This window comes from Furipterus horrens, unplaced genomic scaffold (genome assembly GCF_987537825.1).
Source record: "Furipterus horrens unplaced genomic scaffold, mFurHor1.1.pri manual_scaffold_5, whole genome shotgun sequence".
Classification (NCBI taxonomy): domain Eukaryota; kingdom Metazoa; phylum Chordata; class Mammalia; order Chiroptera; family Furipteridae; genus Furipterus; species Furipterus horrens.
In genome coordinates, this window is record NW_028327175.1 from 122,616,199 (window position 1) to 122,638,704 (window position 22,506).

General features: G+C 45.1%; 2 protein-coding genes across 5 annotated transcripts; one reads left to right on the top strand and one right to left on the bottom strand.

The window, feature by feature from the left end:
* Window positions 1-2,078: 2,078 nt before the first annotated feature.
* On the top strand, window positions 2,079-12,475 carry FUS (FUS DNA/RNA binding protein). 4 transcript variants are annotated; one of them, XM_090277676.1, is made up of 15 exons: window positions 2,079-2,170; window positions 3,599-3,623; window positions 3,712-3,863; window positions 4,684-4,825; window positions 5,014-5,201; window positions 5,645-5,861; window positions 7,445-7,479; window positions 8,925-8,957; window positions 10,040-10,143; window positions 10,542-10,671; window positions 10,930-11,031; window positions 11,162-11,285; window positions 11,633-11,733; window positions 11,860-12,007; window positions 12,283-12,475. In XM_090277676.1, exons 1-15 carry the CDS (start codon window positions 2,158-2,160, stop codon window positions 12,320-12,322), a joined length of 1,554 nt encoding a protein of 517 aa, XP_090133802.1. In that variant the 5' UTR covers window positions 2,079-2,157; the 3' UTR covers window positions 12,323-12,475. The 4 variants fall into 4 exon arrangements, with proteins under 4 accessions (XP_090133802.1, XP_090133803.1, XP_090133799.1 ...); XM_090277677.1 differs by having other exon boundaries at window positions 4,687-4,825; XM_090277673.1 differs by lacking the exons at window positions 5,645-5,861; window positions 7,445-7,479 and having other exon boundaries at window positions 2,080-2,170.
* A 7,473-nt stretch (window positions 12,476-19,948) lies between these two features.
* On the bottom strand, window positions 19,949-21,249 carry PYCARD (PYD and CARD domain containing). The gene is made up of 3 exons (XM_090277680.1): window positions 20,897-21,249; window positions 20,583-20,639; window positions 19,949-20,273 (listed from the first exon to the last, which is right to left on the bottom strand). The coding sequence occupies exons 1-3, from the start codon at window positions 21,168-21,170 to the stop codon at window positions 20,014-20,016; spliced, it is 591 nt and encodes a 196-aa protein (XP_090133806.1). The 5' UTR covers window positions 21,171-21,249; the 3' UTR covers window positions 19,949-20,013.
* Between the last annotated feature and the right edge of the window lie 1,257 nt (window positions 21,250-22,506).

Below are 22,506 nucleotides of genomic sequence, written 5' to 3' on the forward strand. Positions count from 1 at the left end.
AGTATTACCACCTCTCTTTTCTCTTTGTGTTTGTCTACCTGATAAATGACTTGCTTTTTCTGCAGAGTTTTTGTAGTCCTTGATTCCATGTTACAGTGTTTACCACATTTGATTCAAGAATACTTTGAGATCTGTGGGTCTCACATCTCACCCACTGGCTATAAGGTCCTGTGCTCAGGGATTGGATCTTTTTTATTTTTCTCTCCAGGTCTGCCCCGTGTTTGGTGCATATTATGCAGTGCTCAAGCAATGTTTGTGGAAGCATAGAGGTTCAGAGCAGGAACTCTGAGCCAGGCTGCCTGGATTAGAAATTTGGCTTTGCCACTTCCTGTGTAGTCCTGAGCACAGCTTTTGACCTTTCTGCACCTATTTGCTCATCTGTAAAATGTAATCCTCACATCAACCTTTTATTTTGAAGAATAGATTAAACAAGCTATATACTCGAAGTACTCAGAACAGTGCCTGATACCTAGTAAGCCTTATGAAAGCGTTACCCTATCATAAATGTTATATATTTAATATATAAATATTTCATTATTGTTAGCCTGTTATTAAATTGTTTCATTTATTTCGCACACCAGTGCATCCTCAGTGCCCAGAACAGTGCCTGTTAACATTGTAGATACCTAATAAATATTTGTAGAATGAATAAATGAATGAGTGATTAATTTTCCTTTGTCCTCACTTCAGAGTCACCCTGTCCTCCCAATTGGGGGTGGGGAGGGTGACAAGGTGTTCAAGGGTCACCAGGGCCTAAATCAGTGATTTAGTAGAAGTTTGTGGGCAGGCCTAGAACATAGCTCTCAATTTTTCTTCAGGATAATGTGTCTAACCTAAAAATGAACTTCTGGAACCCAAGTCAAAGGTAAGGTGGGAAGGAAAAATTGCATGCATGTGTACCAGGAATAACCTCCTTTGTCTTGTTTTATTCAATACATTCAAATTTCCTTCTCTTGGCTAGGTTGATTAGAGTGCAAGTTGCAAGTTAATATGAATTTCACTTTTTGTTCTTGGTCTCATAGGGAGTCAACAGGCTTCAGAACATAGCAAATTGTTCACATAACCAACAAAAGGAGTATTTTGCAGCCACACAGACCTAGATTCAAATTAGGACCTCTCATCCTTAGCTGCAGTTGGCCTCTCTGGAGTCTCACTTTTCTTACATATAAATTGGAGATATCTTTAATTTCTTAAAAGGTTGTGACGGGAAAGCAATTAATTGTGCATTTTCAAACCACCTAAGCCCTTGGCCTATACAAACATCAGTTACTGTTGGATCGCCACATTGGTTCCTTGGTAGGGCTTCAGGAAGATAGAGTAGCTCCCTATCAGTAAAAGGCTAGATGACCACTACCCTAATCTCTGCGCAAGGGTACCGAGGGCCTGGGCTTTCCCGTCCTAAGGCTAGTAAGGGGTAAAGCTGTGATAGTTTTGGTGGGCGATCAGTGCTGTACCAGACTACGTTGCTTTCTTGCAGGTCAAACGTCGCAATGCACAAACCCTGGTAAAGACTGAAGAAACGCAACTCTTAAAGACGATGAAGTGAAAACGAGGACGCAGGGAGAGGGTCGGAGTTTGCTGTCAGGGGAGAAACATAGCAAGAGAGGAAGGTTGGTGCAAGAGAAACGATGCATCTGGTCTAGAGGAAGGGAAAGGAGCGCAGCAGCTAGTCAACCTTAGTGAAAGTAGGCGCCGGGGAAACCGGCCAGCGGAAGGAATTTCGATTCAGCTCGGCGACTCCAAGCTTTAACTCCAGTACAGCCGGCTGACGCCCTTGGCCCCCTCACCCCGCCCCCAGAGGGTAATTAGACCGTACCAGTAAGCCCTTTTAGCGGTGATAATCGGGGGCTAGTTCTGCAGAGAGAATCGAAGTTTTTTGTTAGAAAAAGACGATTGTATATATTATTTGAAAAATTTTAACTTCTTAGTTAATATACTTCCCTTCTGTCTGCTCTGCCCTCTATGCTCTCTGAAGAATGGTAGGAGTCCGGCCATACTTCCCCCTCTATTTTTCGCATTTGGTACATTCCTCCGCTGTACGTAGGCGGGGAGACGTACAAAAACCCCGGACCCCGGCGGTGGATCTGTTCAGCGCTCGGGGCGTTGTGCTCTGTAGTGTTGGAGTCTGTGTGCGTGTCGGTCTGCGCGTGCGCCGACATGGCTTCAAACGGTATGTAAGAGCGCGAGGCGGCGGTGGTTAGCAGACCCTGAGCCTCGTTCCCTCCCTGCTAGGCTTTTGTTTTTCTGTGGGATCTGGGTGGCGATCGCGTGTAGGATCTTCTCGTGCCACTCTGGCGGGAAGCAGCGGGGAAGGGTGAAAGGGGGAGGCCTGTGCCGCCATCTTGTTTTCGCTTCCCTTGTGCCTTGCGCGGGGCGTGAGGTGTTCCATTCGCAGCTTCTTTATTTGAGGTGAGGGTTGGGAGGCACGCTACTTGGTGATTTGAAACGTGGGATAGTGATGGATTTGCCCTGTCTTTATATCCCTTTACCCCCTGGTTTCCAGCCCTGCTTTGGGGCCCGCTTTGTCGCAGTGCTTCATCCGGGCACTCAGTGCGCGCACGCGCTCTGCTGGCCCCTCCCCCCTTTTCGCGGCACTAACCACCCCGCCTTCCCGCCTCGAGTAGGCCCTGCTTTTTGTCGCGAGACCCTCGCTTGTCTGGGGACTCCGCAGTTCCGGTCCAGTGTGGTCCTCGCCCCGCCCCCCTCATACCCGCCGGCTCCCTCGGGAAGGGGCGGGGCCCCCCATTCCCGCCTCAGTTGCCATGCCGCCACTGGCAGTGGCTTGGGATCCAGGCCACTTGCTCGCTTGACGGTTGGTGGGGGGCGGTCCTGAAGGTCGTCCAACGAATTGGGACCGCGTCCGAGCGTTTTCCCGCCTAAATTTACTCTGAGGTGGGAACAGAAAGGAGCGGCCGTTCGAGGCCACACCCTCCCGGTGGTTCTGCCCTTTACTGCTGGGGAAGTGCCTCGTTTACCGTGAGGCAGAGTTGTTGATCTGGTTGGTGCGTCTTCATTGTGGCGTTTTAAAAGCGCTTCCGCTGCCTTTGGTTTGCCTGAGTTCCTTTGAGCCCTGGGGAAGGCAGGGTGATGAGAAATGGATTCATTTGGAGCCACAAGTCTTTCAACATGAGTACCAGTTGGTTTGTCTCCTAAGGGCAACACTTTGGTAATGATCTCTCATTTGGGGTTGAGTTCTCTTGGTTACCTGGCTTTGCACTAAAAATCCACTTTCCCAGTCTCCAAGGTGGAATGGCCTCTTATCCTTTGGGTCTTGCTCTTTGGGTGAGAGAGTGGCCACATCTGGAACCCTGTTGCCTCCTGCTCCCAACTTCAATTAAAACCCATACCACTTGAGTAGCTCTGACTTTAGCTTGACTCTTGGTGTTCACTTCCTCATAGAGTGGGCGTGAAAAGGAGATGTGTGTAAATTTCTGATTTCAATTGAATTTGCAGAAAACTGGCTGTCCACCAAGACTCTTGGTTTTTCAGTAAAGCCTCTTGGCCTCCGTAGAAATTAGCTTTTTCTTTGCTTTATTGTGTTGTGTTCTACTCTCTTAGGGATGGCTGAAGGTAATGCACTTATATTTTTCTTTTGCAGACTATACCCAGCAAACAACCCAAAGGTGAGTGTCACTTCTGGGCTTCCAGGGTTTGTAGAAGGCAGGGGTTGCTATAGTAGTTCTTTCCTGATTACTATTTTCTTTTCTCCAGTTACGGGGCATACCCCACCCAGCCTGGGCAGGGTTATTCCCAGCAGAGCAATCAGCCCTATGGACAGCAGAGTTATGGTGGCTACAGCCAGTCAGGGGACACTTCAGGCTATGGCCAGAGCACCTATGGTTCTTATGGACAGACCCAGAACAGTGAGTTTTTTAAGTGGGTCACCCCGCCTTTTCCTGTTCTTTCCGAATGTTGCTTTTATTAACCCTAAGCAGTGCTGAAATGTTGAAACAGTCCTATGTTTTCTTTTCCCTTATCTAACTCTTAGAACTCTGGAATAGAAGTCCTTTCAAATAAAAATGCTTACTGGTTTCGAATTGTTTCCTTTTCTTTGACTTTTTACTTTCTATGTATGCTGCACTTTTCCCCATTTCCCCTCAGTGCGAAAGTGAAATGGAGGTTGGGAAGTATTAACTAAAAGGAAAAAGTTTTAGGGTTTTAATACTGAATCGGGAGAAAATGATTTGCCTGAAGATGTTGGAAGCCAGGCTATGTGTCCACTGAGAGTTGGAATTTACCCTGAGGTCCTGAAGTGTAAATAATGTGGGTTGTCCTATTTGTACTATAGATATATGAGCAGATTAAAATGATGTTAATGAATAGGGATCTCTTGGGCTGTGGTTAGTGGTGGTCTTGGAGACTGGTTTTGGGATGGGTGGGATGAGATCGTAACTGTGAAGCTGCCAGAAGTTGGGCCATTAACCTTAGGTTAGAAGAGAGGGGTAATTTGAGTTTTGAGATTTCTAAGCAGATTCTAAGAGGTTGTCTTTAAAAAAGTTTTTTAAATACTTTTAATATTATGTCTTAAGGTTTTTCTAACTTGCTTTCCTGAAAATTCATTTATTAGATTAAGAGGCTGACTTTTAAAGTATGGGTAACATTAGGTAATACATAATATACTTTTCAACCCATTCCTTGCCTTTTTCTAATTAGCTTTTGTGACTTCCTTTCTCTTCCTTGTAGCAGGCTATGGCACTCAGTCAGCTCCCCAGGGATATGGCTCAGCTGGTGGCTATGGCGGTGGCCAGAGTTCTCAGTCATCATATGGGCAGCAGTCCTACCCTGGCTATGGCCAGCAGCCAGCTCCTAGCAGCACCTCGGGGAGGTAAGGAGATTGGGGGTGAATTGATATGGAATGATAATGTGACCTGCAATAGGAGCAATTATAAGGAGTATGGGGGGAGTGTCTTTGGGTTTAAAGTTCAGACGCTGGGATGTACCAAAAGTGGAAAGAAATAGTGGGCATGCTGGCATTATGATTCTGTCATTTTTTTTTTTTTTATTTTCCCTTAGTTATGGTAGCAGTTCTCAGAGCAGCAACTATGGGCAGCCTCCAAGTGGGGGCTATGGTCAGCAGTCTGGCTATGGTGGACAGCAGCCTGGCTATGGACAGCAGCAAAGCTCCTATAATCCTCCTCAGGGCTACGGACAGCAGAATCAGTACAACAGCAGCAGTGGAGGTGGCGGAGGGGGTGGTGGAGGTGAGAAGATGTCTTTAGTTTTGTCTCATACTTATTTTCTAGTAGGATTTATATTCTCTTGGCCCTTGCCCTAAAGGGTTCTTTTTTTTTTCCTCTTTAAAGATTTTCTTTGTTTTTTTAGGAAGAGGGGAAGGGAGGGGAAAGAGATGGCAAGAAACATCAGTGTGTGGTTGCCTCACACATGCCCCCAACTGGGGACCTAGATTGCAATCTAGGCATGTACCCTGACTGGGAACTGAATCTGTGATCCTTTGGTTCTTGGTTTGCAGGATGGTACTCAATCCACCCACTGAGCCACACCAGTCAGGGCAAAAGTGTTCTTAAAAATCTTGATTTCTTGTTTCCTCGCTGTCTTTATTTCTATTCATTATCTCCTGTCATTGTTGAACTGTTCCGTGTCACTTCACAGTTTTTTTTCTTAAAGTATATTCTCTTTCTGACAGGTAACTATGGTCAAGATCAGTCCTCCATGAGTGGTGGCGGCAGTGGTGGCGGTTATGGCAATCAGGACCAGAGTGGTGGTGGTGGCGGTGGCTACGGGGGAGGCCAGCAGGACCGTGGGGGACGAGGCCGGGGCGGTGGCGGTGGTTACAACCGCAGCAGTGGTGGCTATGAACCCAGAGGTCGTGGAGGTGGCCGTGGAGGCAGAGGCGGCATGGGGTAGGTGTCTTGTGAGCCAGGGAATAATGTTGGCGGGGTGTGGTGGGTTGCATGAATCTTCAGTTTCTTAGAGCGCAGTTAGTCTTATTCTAGGGATTTGTCAGGGTTTTGATATGGGGGCATTGACTGTTTATTTCTCCACCTCCTTTTTATTTTTGTGAGAACTTGGGAGCCTGAACTCCCATGGATACCCCAGAGTACTGACACTTACATTCCCAAAGGAAAAGGAGAAATACATGGGTGTGTATGAACTGGAGTCATTGATAGCCTAGGCAAGAAACATGGAGAGAGACTTCCTATCTCTGCAAGGGAAACCTGATGATACCACTCGTGGTGATAGGGAAGCTTGTTACTTGTGTTCCCCTGTGTCCTTTTAAGGGAGTTGTTGATGGTTAACCTGACTTCAGCTTCCAGGAATTGGCTCTTCTTCCTGTATTCTGTAGTTATTTGCATCAGTTAATTTGATTTGCAGTAATTTGACTGAGAGTGATGATTTTGATTGTGACTTGGTTTATGGGGCTAATGAAGTGTGCAGACCTTCTGGACAAAATACACCTGACAGTGGTATGTCACATATTTACTCCACTGTCTCCCTTCCCCTGGCTACTAGTCCAACTGGACCTTCTTTTCTTCCCTTGCCGCTGTAGTTGATTTGAAATAAAACCTTAGATTTGATGTTAAAACATATGTCAAATCTGTTGGTAAATATGGTTTGAAGGACCATACTCTGTCTCCCTTGAAAAGGGGAGGAATGTCAGTGTGTTACTCCTTTTTTGGAAAAAATATGTTTTTAAAGTGATATTTTATATATATGGTAAGTATTCAGAGGTGGGTGGGGGCAATCTCAAAAACCGTACAAAAATGAGGAAAACTCTGTTGTGTGCGTGTGTTTAATGCAAAACTTAAGAAAAACAACTGTTATGTGACTGTTAACTTGCTCTGCATTTTATGTGCCACAGGTATGAAAGGTGACATTGCAAAATACTCCGCTCTTCTCGCAGTGTAGAAGGGGTGACCCCGGTGGTTGGGGGAAATCAAAAACAGTTCAGTAGTTAGGATAGGGTTTAGCTAAGTTTGTCTCGCTTTAAAGGGAAGTTGCCTTTGGTTTTGACATTTATGGAATGGGGTTGGGTCTGCTTGCTGCTTTCAAAGCAAAAACCACAAAAATGTGTTCAGGGCTACCCCAGCCTGGTGTGAAATGTCTTCTGGGTAAATTGGGTAGAGTTTTTAAACCAACTACTGGGTTGTCAACTACTTACGACAAGAGGAAAAAACATCTACTACGTCGGAAGAACAGCCAAGGAAAATGGGTCATTTTTTTTTTTTTTCCAGAGGAAATAGCTATATAACCTTTTAAAGCAAAATTCTTTAAAAAAAAAAAACTGTGTCTTAAATTGCACACGTGTGTGTGACATGCTGAAAAGGTCAGACAAGGTTGGTCAGGAAGGGGGATATATTTTAGTAGCCACTTGTATCTTTTTCCCAAAACACATACCCTTGTTTGGGGAATATTAAACGAAAAAATACGCCCGTTTGTAGCCGTTGGAAGCTTCATGTCCTTTCTTCTAACTTGTCTTCTCCAGCGGAAGTGACCGTGGTGGCTTCAATAAATTTGGTGGTAAGTGAACAGAGTTTCCAAAATTCCCAACTCCCAGCAATGCTTTGTCTGATTGTTCATTTGCAGATGTTTTAGTGTGTTTAAGTGTCAAAGGTTTTGAAGTGTCCAGAGCCACCTCCAGAAAGGGGTGGGGTAGAATGCCACCTGCTGCCAGATGTGTGCTAACCTGGAGACAGGCAGGGGTAAGACTCAGCAGTCATCTTGTACCAAATTGGTTTGACCCAGGTTAATAAGAGGTGTTTAATAAGGAGTCTTGCCACACCTGGTACTTAGTGACTGCAGTTATGAAAAACTGGAGAGTGTGTGCTGGAACACGGACCAACTTGGCTTTAGGACCCTTTTTGATCAGTATGTTCAAGGTGTGTGTTGTTATTGTTGTGTGTAACAACCTCCAAATGTTTTTAATTCTGGAAGAGGGATATGAAATACTGCCCTACCCTGAGAATGGTGAAGTTGGTATATATTTATGTATTAAACAGTATGGTGTCAATTAAATTCTGCATATAAGTATTTGAATTCAACTCAGATGGGCAAATAGAAACTAGCTGTGGGAAGGAAGGTGTGGACTACAAGAAAAGTTGGGAGCTTGTGTGGCTCATGGGAAATAACCAGGTCTTAAAACAGCACAAACTGAATTCATGAAAAATGACAAATTAGAGAAGTCTCCCTGTAAGCTGGAACTTTTCTGGTTCGGTTAACTAATAAAAGGTTTCTTGGATTTGTCTCACTATTTAAAGCCAAAGGCCTGGGTTCATGATTTTTAGGTATCACTGAATGTGGGTACAATATTTATATATGGTTAATTCAGAGAAACTTCGGTCAAAGATGGTCTCGGAAAAAAATAGGCTGCATTATGGAAATGAGATTTCTGGTCTGTTCCCTGGGACACGCATTAAAAATGCAATAGCTATTATGTATATTTAAAAAAATTTTTCATGTGGTTTGGGAAACAACATGGTTTTAAGAATGGTTTCTGAAGAAATTAAAAATTGTTACACAAGGGATAAGTGTCTTTGGTGTTAAAGTTTGGAGAAACTGAATGGATGCATATCACATTGCTGGTGGTGAGCCCATTTCTCTCGGGTGAGAGAACAGGGCCAAGCTATGAGTTGGTTTGTTGACTTCAATGGGTTTCCCTCCTGGCTACCCCAATCTGTGCTGGTGACATTTTCCAGCCTGAGCTGGGGGAGGCAGCATTTTCTGAAGTGTGGAGTTGTCCCTGCGTGGACTCAAGTTACATATAGATCTTCAGGGGCCTATGTCTTCTTTCCCAGCCATGCCTAGGATTTTCTCTGGGCAGGCAACACAGGACAGGGTTTGGAGTGAGTCTGAGCACTTTACTGATATTTTGCAAGAGTATGGATTTGGTTTTAAGTTTTTTCCTTTGCTGCATCTGTTGACTAATGGCTCCTTTTTTCTTTTTCTTTTTTCCCATGTCACTTAAGGCCCTCGGGACCAAGGATCACGTCATGACTCTGGTGAGTCCACAGGTGGTATATAAAAAGAATGGCTAAAATGGTATCAGAACTTTTTCTGGATTTGATTGTACTTTGAAATTTAATATGAAAAAGGGCAGGGGTAGAGAAGGAAAATGAAGGGAAGGGAGTTAAGGTGTAGCTATAGTTGGCAAGGTTGTATATAAATGGACATATCAGAAATAACTTGATGGTTTCCTTCATCAGCAATTTAGTGGGTCTGGCCCTGGCCCACCTAGACCCTCATCTACTCAGTCCCCAACCCACCAAGATCCGGCCAGGATTAGAACATTACCAACACTTCAGAAGTCCCCTGTGCCACCTCTCAACCATTGTGTACCCCCAGGCGAACCCCTGTTCTGATTTGTAAAACATTCATGGTGCCTTTTTGCAAACATTACATTACTGGAGTCATGTAGTAGGTATTTTGTTTTTGGTTTCTTTTGCTCAATGTTAAGTTACTGAGAATCATCAGTGTTGCTGTTTTTAACAAGTTCATTCTCATTGTCAAAAATTTTAGTAGGTCTGGGTGGAGCCAGATAATGTGCATTTCTAACAAGTTTCAGGAGTGCTGATGCATTTATGGACCATGATCCAGAACTGCTGGTTTAAAGTATACATTTTTAAAATGTGAATCATGACCAAATTAGTGAACACAGAGTCATGAAGGGGGGAAGCATTTAGTGTATTTTTGTTTTGATTATGTTTGTACTGGATTTGAGGTGTAAAAGGTTTTTTTTTTTTTTTTTCTTTTTTTTTTTTACCTTGGGGCCTTAAATTTAAAAAGCTTACAAACACGGGCGTGATCTTGTACAGTTAACTTGAACCCTGCTTTCTTTAATATGTTAGAAAGGGTAGTTAAAAACTTAAGTTTAAATTTGTGAAATGGCTATCATATAGACAATCAAATAAAAAACCAGGATGTGGATTTTTCATTTGACCTAAACTGAAATATATTGGTTGCTTTAGAATTTTCCTTTGCAAGTTTAATATCAGGTGCTTCTTAAAGTTAGGTCAAGAGTCATAGACTTGTTTTACCTTTGCTCATTTTCTCTTTATTCACATTTGCTTCTGTGTTCGAGCAGAACAGGATAATTCAGACAACAATACCATCTTTGTGCAAGGCCTGGGCGAGAATGTTACAATTGAATCTGTGGCTGATTACTTCAAGCAGATTGGTATCATTAAGGTACTTGTGGAGCAGAGTGGGTGCTTTCTGTTAGTGTTTTAGGCTTTTGGATTTCACACATTAATAAAAATAAACTTCTTAATGGTGTTATAAGCTTAATTTGTTGAAGAAGGAACATTAGCTGTTGCCATTTCCTAAAAAATAACACAAAGGCACAATTAATAAAAGGAGTATCCTAGACTTTTGAGTTTATGGTCTATATTTGTTTTATCTTTTAATAGTGTGAGAGAGACAATTGTAGTCATTGACATGGTACATGTGAGATGGGAAGTAATAACTGGGAAGAGAGGAGCTGAAGTATGGTTATGATAAACCTTGGGTTCTGGAGGAGGAAGGTAGAAGGTGGGTAGAACTATATGTCCTGTAAGCCTGATGTTATCTTATGTTGCTTTCTTCAGACAAATAAGAAAACAGGACAGCCCATGATTAATCTGTACACAGACAGGGAAACGGGCAAGCTGAAGGGAGAGGCAACAGTGTCATTTGATGACCCACCTTCTGCTAAAGCAGCTATAGACTGGTTTGATGGTATGTATGAGGAGACTGGGGGGGCTGGGGAGTTTGGGCAAGCAAGCCTTGGGAAACTAGCTACATTTTGAGGGTTTCTTTGAGTCTTCCAACATTTACTTGATCCGCTACTTAAGTATTTTATTTTTGCTTACGTCTCATTACATTATAAACCTCTTCAGGAAGGCAGTCTTACCTTGTTGAATATACCTAAGGTGCTTTTGGATCCACGGGTCTTAATATTGTAAAAAGCCTCCTTTTTATATTTTATTTCTTTAGGTAAAGAATTCTCTGGGAATCCTATTAAGGTCTCATTTGCTACTCGGCGAGCAGATTTCAATCGGGGTGGTGGCAATGGTCGTGGAGGCCGGGGGCGAGGAGGTGAGTTATTTCCAGATGCTAGTGTAAGGAGGTGACGTTAAGAGATGGGGGAGGATTGTGAAGGCTGCGTAGAAAAGGAAGATTAACCAAACTTGGAAGGAAATCAGACCCAAACTTGTTACTGTACTAGGACCCATGGGCCGTGGAGGATATGGAGGTGGTGGCAGCGGTGGCGGTGGCCGGGGAGGATTCCCCAGCGGAGGTGGTGGTGGTGGAGGACAGCAGCGAGCTGGGGACTGGAAGTGTCCTAATCCGTGAGTGAAACTTTTCTCAATATTTTCTTAATATGTGTGCCCTTAGATGTTGTGGTAGAATTGTGTATATTCCAAACTTTGAAGTCAAGGCCACAATGATGAGACAGTTACGACCAAGAGCTTACTTTTTAGATAAGTTCCCTATAGTGGGAAAGGTATTGGACTGGGTTCACTAATTTGCAGTTTTTGTTCCTGTCTGCTCCTGAGAAGCAAGCAAGCCTTTGGCCTTTCTCAGGCCTCAGGCATCAGTTTTCTCACTATATCTATAAAGTTACTGGAGTCTATTCCTAATTCTAGGTTTTGCCTACTCCCCACTCCTATAAATTAATTGTTTTACTTTTCCTCAGTACATGTGAGAACATGAACTTTTCTTGGAGGAATGAATGCAACCAGTGTAAGGCCCCTAAACCAGATGGCCCAGGAGGGGGACCAGGAGGCTCTCATATGGGTAAGGAGTAGTCAGAGCTGGTAATAAGAATTTGGGATCAAAAAGCCCTTAATTTTAAGCAGGGAGACTAGGGGGAGGATAGGAGCGTTTTGGGTGACATGATATATCACATTTCTTTTGCCCTAGGGAGTAGCTATGGAGATGATCGTCGCGGTGGCAGAGGAGGCTATGATCGGGGAGGCTACAGAGGCCGAGGCGGGGACCGTGGGGGCTTCCGAGGGGGCCGGGGTGGTGGGGACAGAGGTGGCTTTGGCCCTGGAAAGATGGACTCCAGGTAAGTAAGGCTAAACTGAAATAAGAGTAATTGAACAGAGATCACAAGATAGCAAAGTTTTGTTGAAAAAGTGGTTTCATTTTGAGGGTTAGATTGTTAAACTGAGATTGTAACCATGGTGGGGAGGGTAGAAGGGGAGGGAAGATTATCTTGGGAAACTAATCTGTTGACTGAATACTTACAGAGATGAGACATTTCTTGATCTAGGATTTTGGTGGGGTGGTGTGGGTGGAGAGGATAGTTGCTCAGACCTTAACAAATACTCTTTCTTGCAGGGGTGACCACAGACAGGATCGCAGGGAGAGGCCATATTAGCCTGACTCCTGAGGTTCTGGAACAGCCTTTCTTCTATACCCAGTGTTACCCTCGTTATTTTGTAACCTTCCAACTCCTGATTACCCACGGGTTTTTTGTGTCAGACTGTAATTGTAACCATATCTCTGGTTCCCATTAAAAACCATCGTTTTAGTTAAATTTTCTTCCTCTGCCCCCTCTTCAGAGGATTGATGGCTGGGTCAGAAATGTGGGTTTTTTTTTCTTTTTCAGGTGGTCATGCTTAGCAGGAACTGGAATAAAGTGTTTAATACTTGGTCCAGGGGAGAAAAGGTCACGCGGTCTTCTTTAAAGGAGAGATTAAACTTTTTCTCTCATCACAAAGATGGGTGTATGAATGGGGTAAATGAAGAGCACATGATATGAGTTGCCCAGAGTATGTCCAACTCTGGATGTATTTTACTACATTTATTTACATGCTGATCTTAGTGAGTTTACTCTTTACGGAAGTCTTACCCTCTTTAAAGACTCTTGGCTGTTTTTGACAGTTTTCCGAGGGTGGGGTTCAAATCAGGTTTGCCTTTGGGGCAGTATTCAAATTTGTTGGGGGAGCAAGTTGGGTCTTTTGCACGAAAGAGAGTGAGCACCTACTTATTGCAGAGGTTCTGTGTGGCCTTTTTCTTTTTTTTTTTTTTTAATTGTTTATTTTTAGAGAGGGGAACGGAGTAAGAGAGAAACATCACTGTGTGGTTGCTTCTCACCCACGCCCCAGCTGGGGACCTGATGTGCAGCCTAGTCATGTGCCCTGACTGGGAATCGAACCAGCAACACTTGGTTCGCAGGCCGATGCTCAATCCACTGAGCCACAGCAGCCAGGGCTGTGTGGCCTCACTTTATAGGCAGAAAATAAAATGCTTGGGTTATGTGGTTCGGAATCAAAATGGTGGAGGAGGGTTGAGTTATAGTGTACTGACTTCATCTTCATTTTGAAACCGTTGTTCTGAAGGGAGCAAACATCCCAGAGGTTGGTTTGTTTAGGCCTTTTATACTTGAGGATGCTAAATTTGAGGGAAGAGGCTTGGGAATGAGATAGTAAGGGGGAAGTTAAGCTGGGAGAGGAAGATTAGAGGCATCACTTTATAATTCAAGGTGAGTGAAACTGCACATCTAGTTTTCTTAAAGATAGGGTCCTGCGTAGATGCTATAGGAGGCAGTGGGACTGTCTGGGACCATAACATCCTGCCTCTACCCAGAGGGTATAGCAACCTCAGGGTTGCTATTCAGATTTTAGGCTTGCTTGAACTTTAATGATTAGGAATGGAAAGCCCCAATTTTCAAGGTGGTAGTGTTAGAGATTGGGGAAAGGGTGGGGCCAATGAGTTGAAACCCCAGCACAGTGCCCCTTAAACTTTTAATGCCTTTCCTGACCATAGAGACCTCACTTTCCCTCCCAGTTCTCAAATTGAGTTTAGAAAACTTGCTTGTATAATAGTCCCTCTCTATCGTGGTTCACTTATCATGGTCTCACTGTATCGTGGGATTTGAAAAAATATATTGTGGGTTTTTTGCTATATTGTGGGATTTTGTGGTACTTAAACCTACATAACTTTAACAATATATGTTTAAGAGTGTAGAATATGTTTAAGAATATAAGTAGTGTTCATAAAAGTGGAAAAGGTTAATAAGGGACTGGGAATGGTTTGTAAGTGTGGGGAGGGTTTATAAAGCCTTAAAATATATATAAATACTAAAATAAACGTAAGGTTCCTTCACGGATTTTCACCTATTGCGGGGGGGTGGGCGGGGGCGGCTGTCCTAGAACGTAATACCTGCGATAAGTGAGGGAATACTGTACTTGCTAATTTTTAGTTTTTAGGTTTTATTTACTTTTAGGGACGGGAAGGGTGGGAGAAAGAAGAGAAACATTGATCAGTTGCCATTCGACTACGCCTTATCTGGTGACCTGGCCTGGAATCAAACTACCAACCTTTCAATTCAAAGTCCAGCTCAACACCAGCCAGAGTAAGCATGTAGTTTAGTTATGCAGAATTGAATTAGAGCTAACAGTAATTTAGATACTTTGCTGTCAGATACAAAGCTTGTAGAATGGGATCCATGATTGGGAAATTCTTTCCTCTGTTGAAATTGTCAGGTATGCTGTAGATATGTTCTAAAGAGTTGGTTGATACATCCTGAAATTTCTGGTGACTTCAGACCGGGAAGCTATGCCTTCGTCAAAAGGAATAACTTATTTTACCCTCCCTACTGAGTGGGGATGCTCCAAAACCAAGAGTAGGCCAAGTGGCTAAAACTCCCAGGCAGTTCTTTGAATTGGCTCACTGAACTTTGTACACGAGAGGAAGCACTTGTATTCAGAGCCAAGATTATAGCCATTCTCTCCTTGGTGTGGCCAGGTTGCTTCTGCTGTTTGATGTGCTCTCTCAAGTGTTTTGTCTGCATGACCTGATCTGTATCTCTTGAGGAGTTTTTCTGTTTTATCTAGGAGGTTCTGGTGTTAGGGTTCGGTTGTGGTTCCTTGGTTTCTGCTGCTAGGGCTGGAGGAGGTTTAAGATCTTGTGAATCCTGAATACTGACAGGGGCTGTTGGTATTAAGTTCTTTTGTCCTTTAATGGGCTAATTAGTGGGTAGATCAGTTTAGGGGCCTTTCTAGGAGAAGGGATGAAGACAGAATGTTCATTCTGAAAAGCTGGTTCTGCTGCCAACTCATCAATGTTGAGAAAAATCTTGAAGCACTAGGTGCTTGGTGATTTTGAATTAGGATTGGGACAGGCTAAGTAAGAAGTGAGGGTAAGTTGTTGGGGGATGGGGTGTGTGCTACAGATCTGCTTACCATCTCCTTTGATTTAGTTCTCAGTCTAACTTTGAATCTTCACCCAAGGATATGTTTTTGATTCTAGAGAGAGTGGGGGACGGGTAGTTTCAATCAGTTGCCTCCTGTGCTCTCTGACCTGGGAACCTGCAACCTAAGTATGTGTCCTGACTGGGAATTGAACCCACGACTTACTGGTGTACAGGATAATGCTCCAACCAACTGAGCCACTGGAGCAGGGCCAGTTCTTTTTTTTCCTCCATCATATGTTGGTCCTGGCTGGGTTTTAGTACTTGGATATAGGGCTGAGGTTAAGTCATTGATGGGTAGGTTAAACAGGTGTTAGGTGTAGGTTCTAGCCCCTATGAGACAACACATCTTTATCTGGGTATGTTTTTTTCCCACTTGCAGACTGTCTCTTAATCATAAACCACGGGCTTTGTAACCAGGTAGCACTTCCTATACTATAGCCCACAGAGGCTAAACTCTGAGAAGTTAAAATTCAGGAAGTCTCATCTGCAGCCGTTCCTCCCCAGTCTTTCCAGAACTTAGTCTTCCTTTCTTACTCTTGGGACTCTTTCATTTTTAACTTTATTTTGAAATAATTTTAGCTCAGAAGAAAGTTTCCACAAAAATTATCTTGTTGGTGCTGGCATGTAAGAACTGAGAAAGTGTCAAGGGGATCTTGCCAGCAGAGTTGACTTTAGGGCTTAATAAAAATTGTCAGACTTTCAGTCATATGGTGTTAACAGAAGAGCTTTTGGAGTCTGTTGAATCTAAAATTCACATTGTTCCTTGAGGCAGGAACAGGCAGGAAAAGTATGTATCTCGAACCTGAGTTTGGTTCTGGAAATAGGAATGTCTGCTAACGGGTAGTGTCGCAGCTCCTCGGATTGTGATGTGGCTTTAACCCTAAATCTTGGGGCTATAGTGCTAGAGGGAAGAGCTTCCTTAATAGGAAGAGCAATTGAGAGCCACCAGTATAGGGACTGGAGACAGGGAAGGAACTTGGATTATTGGATTGAAGACCGGGGACTCCTTACGCTGTATTGGGGAACCAAGCTTAGGTGGCTTTAAATGGAGAATTCCAAGAGGTGAGGATGAAGGGGGGGGGGGTGGATGTGGGGAAAAACCCTTGAGGGGAGCAGGAGTCCAGCTTTTCCACCTAAGACCTTTCATGCACCTCAGGGTGGCAGTGTTGCTCAGTTGCCTGAATTCCCTATAGCTGTTGAGTGCAGTTCATTACAGCCACTTTATGGTGGGACCTTCCTGTTAGATCTTGGCTTTTTTGTTTGTTTTTCTAGATTTTGATGGGAGCTGGCCCATCCTGTGTACTGTCTCCTTGAGTAAAAAGGCAAATCCCTGTGTGGGAATGCCTCTGCAAACCTGTCTTTGGTCTGAGACGGTGGGGCTGAATTCCCTACGTAGTAGTATGTCTAAATTGAACATTATACTAATCAGGTGATTTCATTAGTATGTGGATTCTTATGCAGTATATAGGTCCAGGTAGAGTGCAAGTTTTTTGTTTCAGTAGAACACTTAGAGGCATGATTAGAGTTTTGCAGATAACTCTGATTCTGCTGATTTCCTGTGAAAAGAGACCTTGACACTACAAAGCTTTTTTACATAAACAATGAGTTAAGAGGAAGGTCACTCATGCAGGGGTGCAACCTGCATGTATTTTTTTTTTTTTTCTTAATAAGCATAGGCATACAGAACACTGACTTTTGTTCTTTTTTTCTGTCATGTGATGCTTAGAGATTGGAGAAGAATATTTCAGATGGTATTCTAAGCCATTGGGGAGCTAGGGACAAACATCTTGGAGATAATTGCTAACGTTAATGTGGGCCAGTTGCTGTTAAGAGATGACCTAAGCTCTATTTTCCCTACTTTATAGATGGGGATGTTGGGGCACAAACTGGCCTTGAGTCTCACAGCTGGTGAGAGATGGAGCAGGGATTTGAATCTGTACCCTTTGGATGTGGAATCTGTGTCCCTTCACCACTGTGTGGTTTTAACTTCTGGTAGAACTCTGACTTCTGCCATGCCCCTTGAATACTCCCCTCCCCTCTGGAAGAAAAGGGAGAATGGAAGCCCTGAAGGAAAAAATTTAACTTAGTGGAGCTGTTTATTAGAACTTTTTTATTTTTGTATTTTTATTTTTAAAGATTATTTTTATTTTTAGAAGAGGGAAAGGGATGGAGAAAGAGGGAGAGAAACATCAATGTATGGTTGCCACTCACATTCCTCCAACTGGGGACCTGGCCCGCAACCCAGGCATGTGCCCAGACGGAATTGAACCAGCGACCCTTTGGTTCGCAGGCTGGGTTTAATCCACTGAGCCACACCAGCCAGCGCTAGAACCATTTCTTTTGCCTCAAGCTTGCACTGGTTTTTGTAGCTTCTTTTTAGGGCTATCTGTTGTGCAAGGAAGTCTCATGAGAACACTAGGTTTCTTTGAAGTTTAAAATAAATTTGTTAGAGGTACACAGTAACTGCCATATTGATTATATACAAGGCACTTACATAGAGGTTGGGAAGATGGCTTATGTAGCTCAGTCTCATTAAGAGTCCTGTGTGGAAATATACGATAGACAACATGGTTTACCGCAGAGACACTGGGAAGTGCAGTGGAGCAGAGGAAGGCACACAACACCTGTGGACACTAGGACAGGTAGAAGATTTCAAGGTGTTAAGAAATAAGGGACCAGCATGTGTTAGGGCACAGGGTGTGAGCAAATAGAGTTGTTGGGATCATGGGAAATGTGAAGAGGAAGATGAAGAGGTTGGGTGGGGTCCTTATGGGCCAGGCTGGAAGGAGAGTTTAGGTATTCTAATATAAATGAGTGTGTCCATGATCAGTTTGGATCCCTCAGGCTCTTGAAAGATTAAAGGTAGGTAAGACGTTAGGCATAAACAAGAGGCACAGAGAAGGTGGAAAGCAAGGTGGCTACAAGACTTAAGTCTGAGGTGAGCTTTATGGAACATAGTAGGACTTCTTGTCTTCTGGTTAGGCTGCTGCTGTTGCTCTATGTCAAGGTACAGGGTTGGTAAAAGACAATTTCACTTTTAGAAATGATAGGTCCTTGCAGAACATATGATTGAATGTAGGTTGAGTAAGGCCAAGAAGACTTGGTAGAAGAGGATTAAGGATGGATCAGGTTTTGATAGGGTGGCTGGCTAAAGAAAGACTAGGGCACAGGGTACTGAGGTGTTAGGGCTGGTTCCCAGTTTTGGGGAAGTCAGCTTTTCTTCTTGAGTTCCAACTAGTGCTAGGAGATACACCATGTGGCTGTCCTTGACAGTTGCATGTTTTAGCTTCTTGGTAGCTTCCTCCTATAGCAACTACTTTCTCCTGTTGGCTCTGGTGATCCAGTAGGTCAGAATAGGAAGATACTGCACAGACAATAAAATCCTACATAGGCCCCTGAAGGAGTGTGGGGAATGAACACTGGTAACTGTCTTCTAGATGAGGGTTTTCAAAGGAAGCCTTGTAGCTTCGTTCATTGTGGGCTAGGATATTTTGAGTGGCTCAGAACCAATCTTGTATTCTCAAACCTGGGTACCTTGTGTTGGATCATTAACTCTCAAGGCTTGCTCTTAGGTTCTGCCTGTTGCTTGCATACTGGTTACCTCACCCTTTGCCTGCCCCACAACGAGAAAGAATTTTGTTGCGAAGTGTATGCAGGTGGTTCTAGGATCCCGATTCCTTAACGGGCTCTGAAAGGCTCCTGAAGTGCTGTTTTCTGGAGAGAGACAGCTGACCCTTGTGGAGTTTTTCTCAATCGACCCACACAGTTCAAACAAGCTGTAGCAAGGTTAGCTCAAGTTGAGAATGCCTGTGTGTGGAAGGGTGATTTTTCTTTTTTTCCTTTTAATTGAATTTATTGGGTGACATTGGTTAGCAAAAATATGTAGGTTTCAGGTGTGTATACTTCTATACTACATCATCTATGTTGTGTGCTCACTACACTAAGTCAAACCTTACATCACCATTAGTACCCTCTTACCCTCTTTTATCCTCCCCCTTTGGTTATCACCATACTGTTGTCCATGGCTGTTGAGTTTTCTCTAAATCCCTTCACCATTTTTACCCAGCTCTGCAACCCCCCCCCCTCTGAAAACTGTCAGTCTGTTCTGTATGAGCCTGTTTCTATTTTGTTAGTTTATTTTGTGAGGGCAGACTAGTTTTATACTTTAAGACTGTGGGAAGTCAGCACCCCTAACTCCCGTGTTCAAGGGTCAACTGTATTTCCTTTAATTTCATCACGAGAAGAAATAGCTACTTGAATTCCTGAAGTTTACTTTTGTGGTTGGCATGTTTTCTGGGCATAGTGTAACCTATAACTTCTTCCTGTAGGTGGTGGGAGGGAGCAAAGGGAGTGATTTAGCCTTCTGGTAGTTACAGAAGGAACTCCAGAATTACATTTGGCTTGTGGTCTTCTATGTTAGATGATCTGTATCTCCCCTTGAAAATTGTTCTAATTGAACATTTTTCCCCCAATGGAAAAGCAAGAGAAGCTCTGCAGGCTAGCAGAGAATGTCTTAAATTAAATGTCTCCTGACAAGTCTGGCTCCCCATAGTACCAGACCCTTTGTGCATACCTCTATTTAACTTTTAGACTTCAGGACAGTTCTTCAGGGCACACACTCTGGGATAGCCCTGCAGGAGCCACTAAATGGTGACTGAGGCAGGAAGGATGAAGTGTTTGGGGAGCCTGCTCTCTAGGGAAGGCAGTGGAGTAGATTGCATCTGAGCCTCTGGCATTTAGATATGTAGCTTAGCTCTGCATGTGCTTCCAGGCTGGAAGTAGGAAAAAATCCACACAAGTACACACTGGTTTTTAATATACCGTGTATTAAAAAAAAAATTCAGTATACCGACCCCTGTTCCAGCTGTGCCTCAGCTCTTTTTTTCCAGGTCGGTCACCAAGTAGGGTTGGGTATCCTTCAGGGCCTGAAGGAGCAGATCTTTGCAGGTCAGGTTCCAGGCAGGAGCAAAGCTGTAGAGCTTCCTCATCTTCAGCGGATTGGTGGTCTCCGCCCGCACGGCCTGGTACTGCTCCTCTGCCAGGACCTTCCCGTACAGAGCATCCAACACCCCATCCACGTCTGTGACCCGTGCAATGAGGGCTGCCCGATGCTGGTCCACAAAGTGCAGTCCTGGGGGCAGGAGGGGATAGAGCGGATGAGCTGGCACCCAGGGTGGGTGCTGGAGCCTGTTCCTGTGATCACTGCTTCAGAAATTGCTCTGAAGGCACCCTAAGTGGGTGGGGCTCAAGGCAGGCAGGACACCAAATAACAGCCTCCCTTTCTCCCCTCAACTAGGCTGGGAAGGAGGTGTGTGGGAAGGGTCCACGCAGCCTTGCTCTACAGGTCCTCCTGGCTGGGGGCAGACGGACTGCAGGGGTGCGGTGTGGGGTGGGGCTGGTGAGGTGCCCAGACAGGAGAGTTTGGGTGTGCAGGCCTCACCTGACGCGGCTGGCACCTTGGTCGGGGCCTTGATCTCGCCTGGCACGGCTGCGGGGCCTGTAAGGGAAGAATAAGTGGTCCTCTTCCCCTTTTAGCTTTCCTCCAGGCTCCGCGGGGCTGGTGGTGGTGGTGTCAGGGGCCCTTCGGTTAGGAAGCCGGGCAGGACTACGCGCGGGAAGTCTCCCTTACCAGCAGGAGGAGCTTTTATTAGAGGGTAGGAGGAACAGAAAGCGAAAGAGCCCCAGGGTCACACATTTGGGTTGGTGGTTGGGTGTGGGCGAGGATCCTGGAGGGAGTGGAGGGGGTTCGCTCACCTGCGCGTGTGATCTGCTGCAGCCGCTCCGCGGTCTCCAGCATGCCCATGTCCCGCAGCACGTGGGCCGTGAGCTCAGCGCCGTACGCCTCCAGATAGTAGCTGACGAGCTTGTCGGTGAGGTCCACGGCGTCCATGGACTGCAGTGCCCCCCGCGGGATGCGTCCGTAGCCGTCGCGCAGGGGCACTGAAAGCAGCTTCAGCTTGAACTTCTTGAGCTCGTCTGCGCTCAGATCCTCCAGCGCCTCCAGGATGGCGTCGCGTGTGCACCCCATGGTGTCGTGGTCCCCTGCTGCCTCAGCCGCCGCTCACCCTGGGTATCTTGCGGACCAGGAAGTCTGCTCTTGGGCGGGACTTGCATCTCCCCGCCTTCTCCCGACACCCACCTCTGCCCCAGCCCATTGTCCCTGGGCTTGGGTTTGGTCGTCCCGAACTACCCTGTTGGTCTCCGGTCCTGCCCCCACATCCTCGCTTCCCCGGCAAGCCTCTAACGTCAGTTCCCTGGCCACGGGGGTGCGCTGGGGGACACCGGGAACCCATCCTCTGGCTGGTCCACAAGCGGGACCAGGCGGACAGGGGATGATGGGTGGTGCCTGCGAATCCAGGCTTGCACTAGCTGGCGCAGACCCGGGACACAGTTAACTGGAGCGCCAAGGCTTAGAACCTTGGAATTCTGGAGCTCTGAAATCTCCGCCTTTCCCTGAACCTTAACGTCCTCTCCCACATGTCATAGGGTCTTGGAATCAGAATCTTAGCCAGAACCTTGTAGCTCCCCCAATTCCACATTTTGGGGAGAAATGAGGTGTGAAAAACGGGTGATGAATAGCTGTGTGTGCTTTTATCTCTGAGCATGAGCTTCCTTACCTGTAAAATACGGAATCACACTTGTTCATGCACTTAGTAAATATTCCAGCATATTATGGGCTACCTGGTTCCTGAAACCTTGCCAAATGCTTCCTGGGATTTGGAAAGACACTTGTAATGGTTGAAAAAATTTCCCTCTGGAGGAAAAGTCATGGGTGGAGAGTCACTCTGGGCCCTGGGGACTTGACCCAGAAGAGCAGGTGAAAGGTACATGTAGGGATTGGAGCTCAAGCTGTGTTCAGATTCCTTAACCTGCTCTTAACATGGCTCGGAAGGCCCTTTTGGTCCGACCCGGTGGATCCCACCTGCCTTGGCTTTTACCACATCCTGCTCTCCTTCCATCTCTGAGGTCATTCCTCCTACTGATGTGATCCTGACATATTACACATTTACTTATTTATGTATTTACTTATTGGCATCCATCTCCCTACCAGAATGCAAGTTTCATGAGTGCAGGGACATTGTCTTGTTCATTGCTGAGTCGCCGGCATGAAGTGAATGCATGGTGCACAGCAGGTGCTCAGTGAAGATTTGCTGAATGAAGGAATGAACGAGGCTGTGTTACCTGTAGCATGTTGTATTTAAGAGCTTCCAGACGGGTAGCTGGGCCCCGCTCCCCATCCTTGTATGTGTTGCCCCACACGGCTGGCGAGTACTATGTGCCATCATCCTCAGCAGGGATGACACTAGCGGTCAACAGCTAGTGTTCCCTGGCTCATGGCATGTAGCTGAGGGATCATAGAGCTT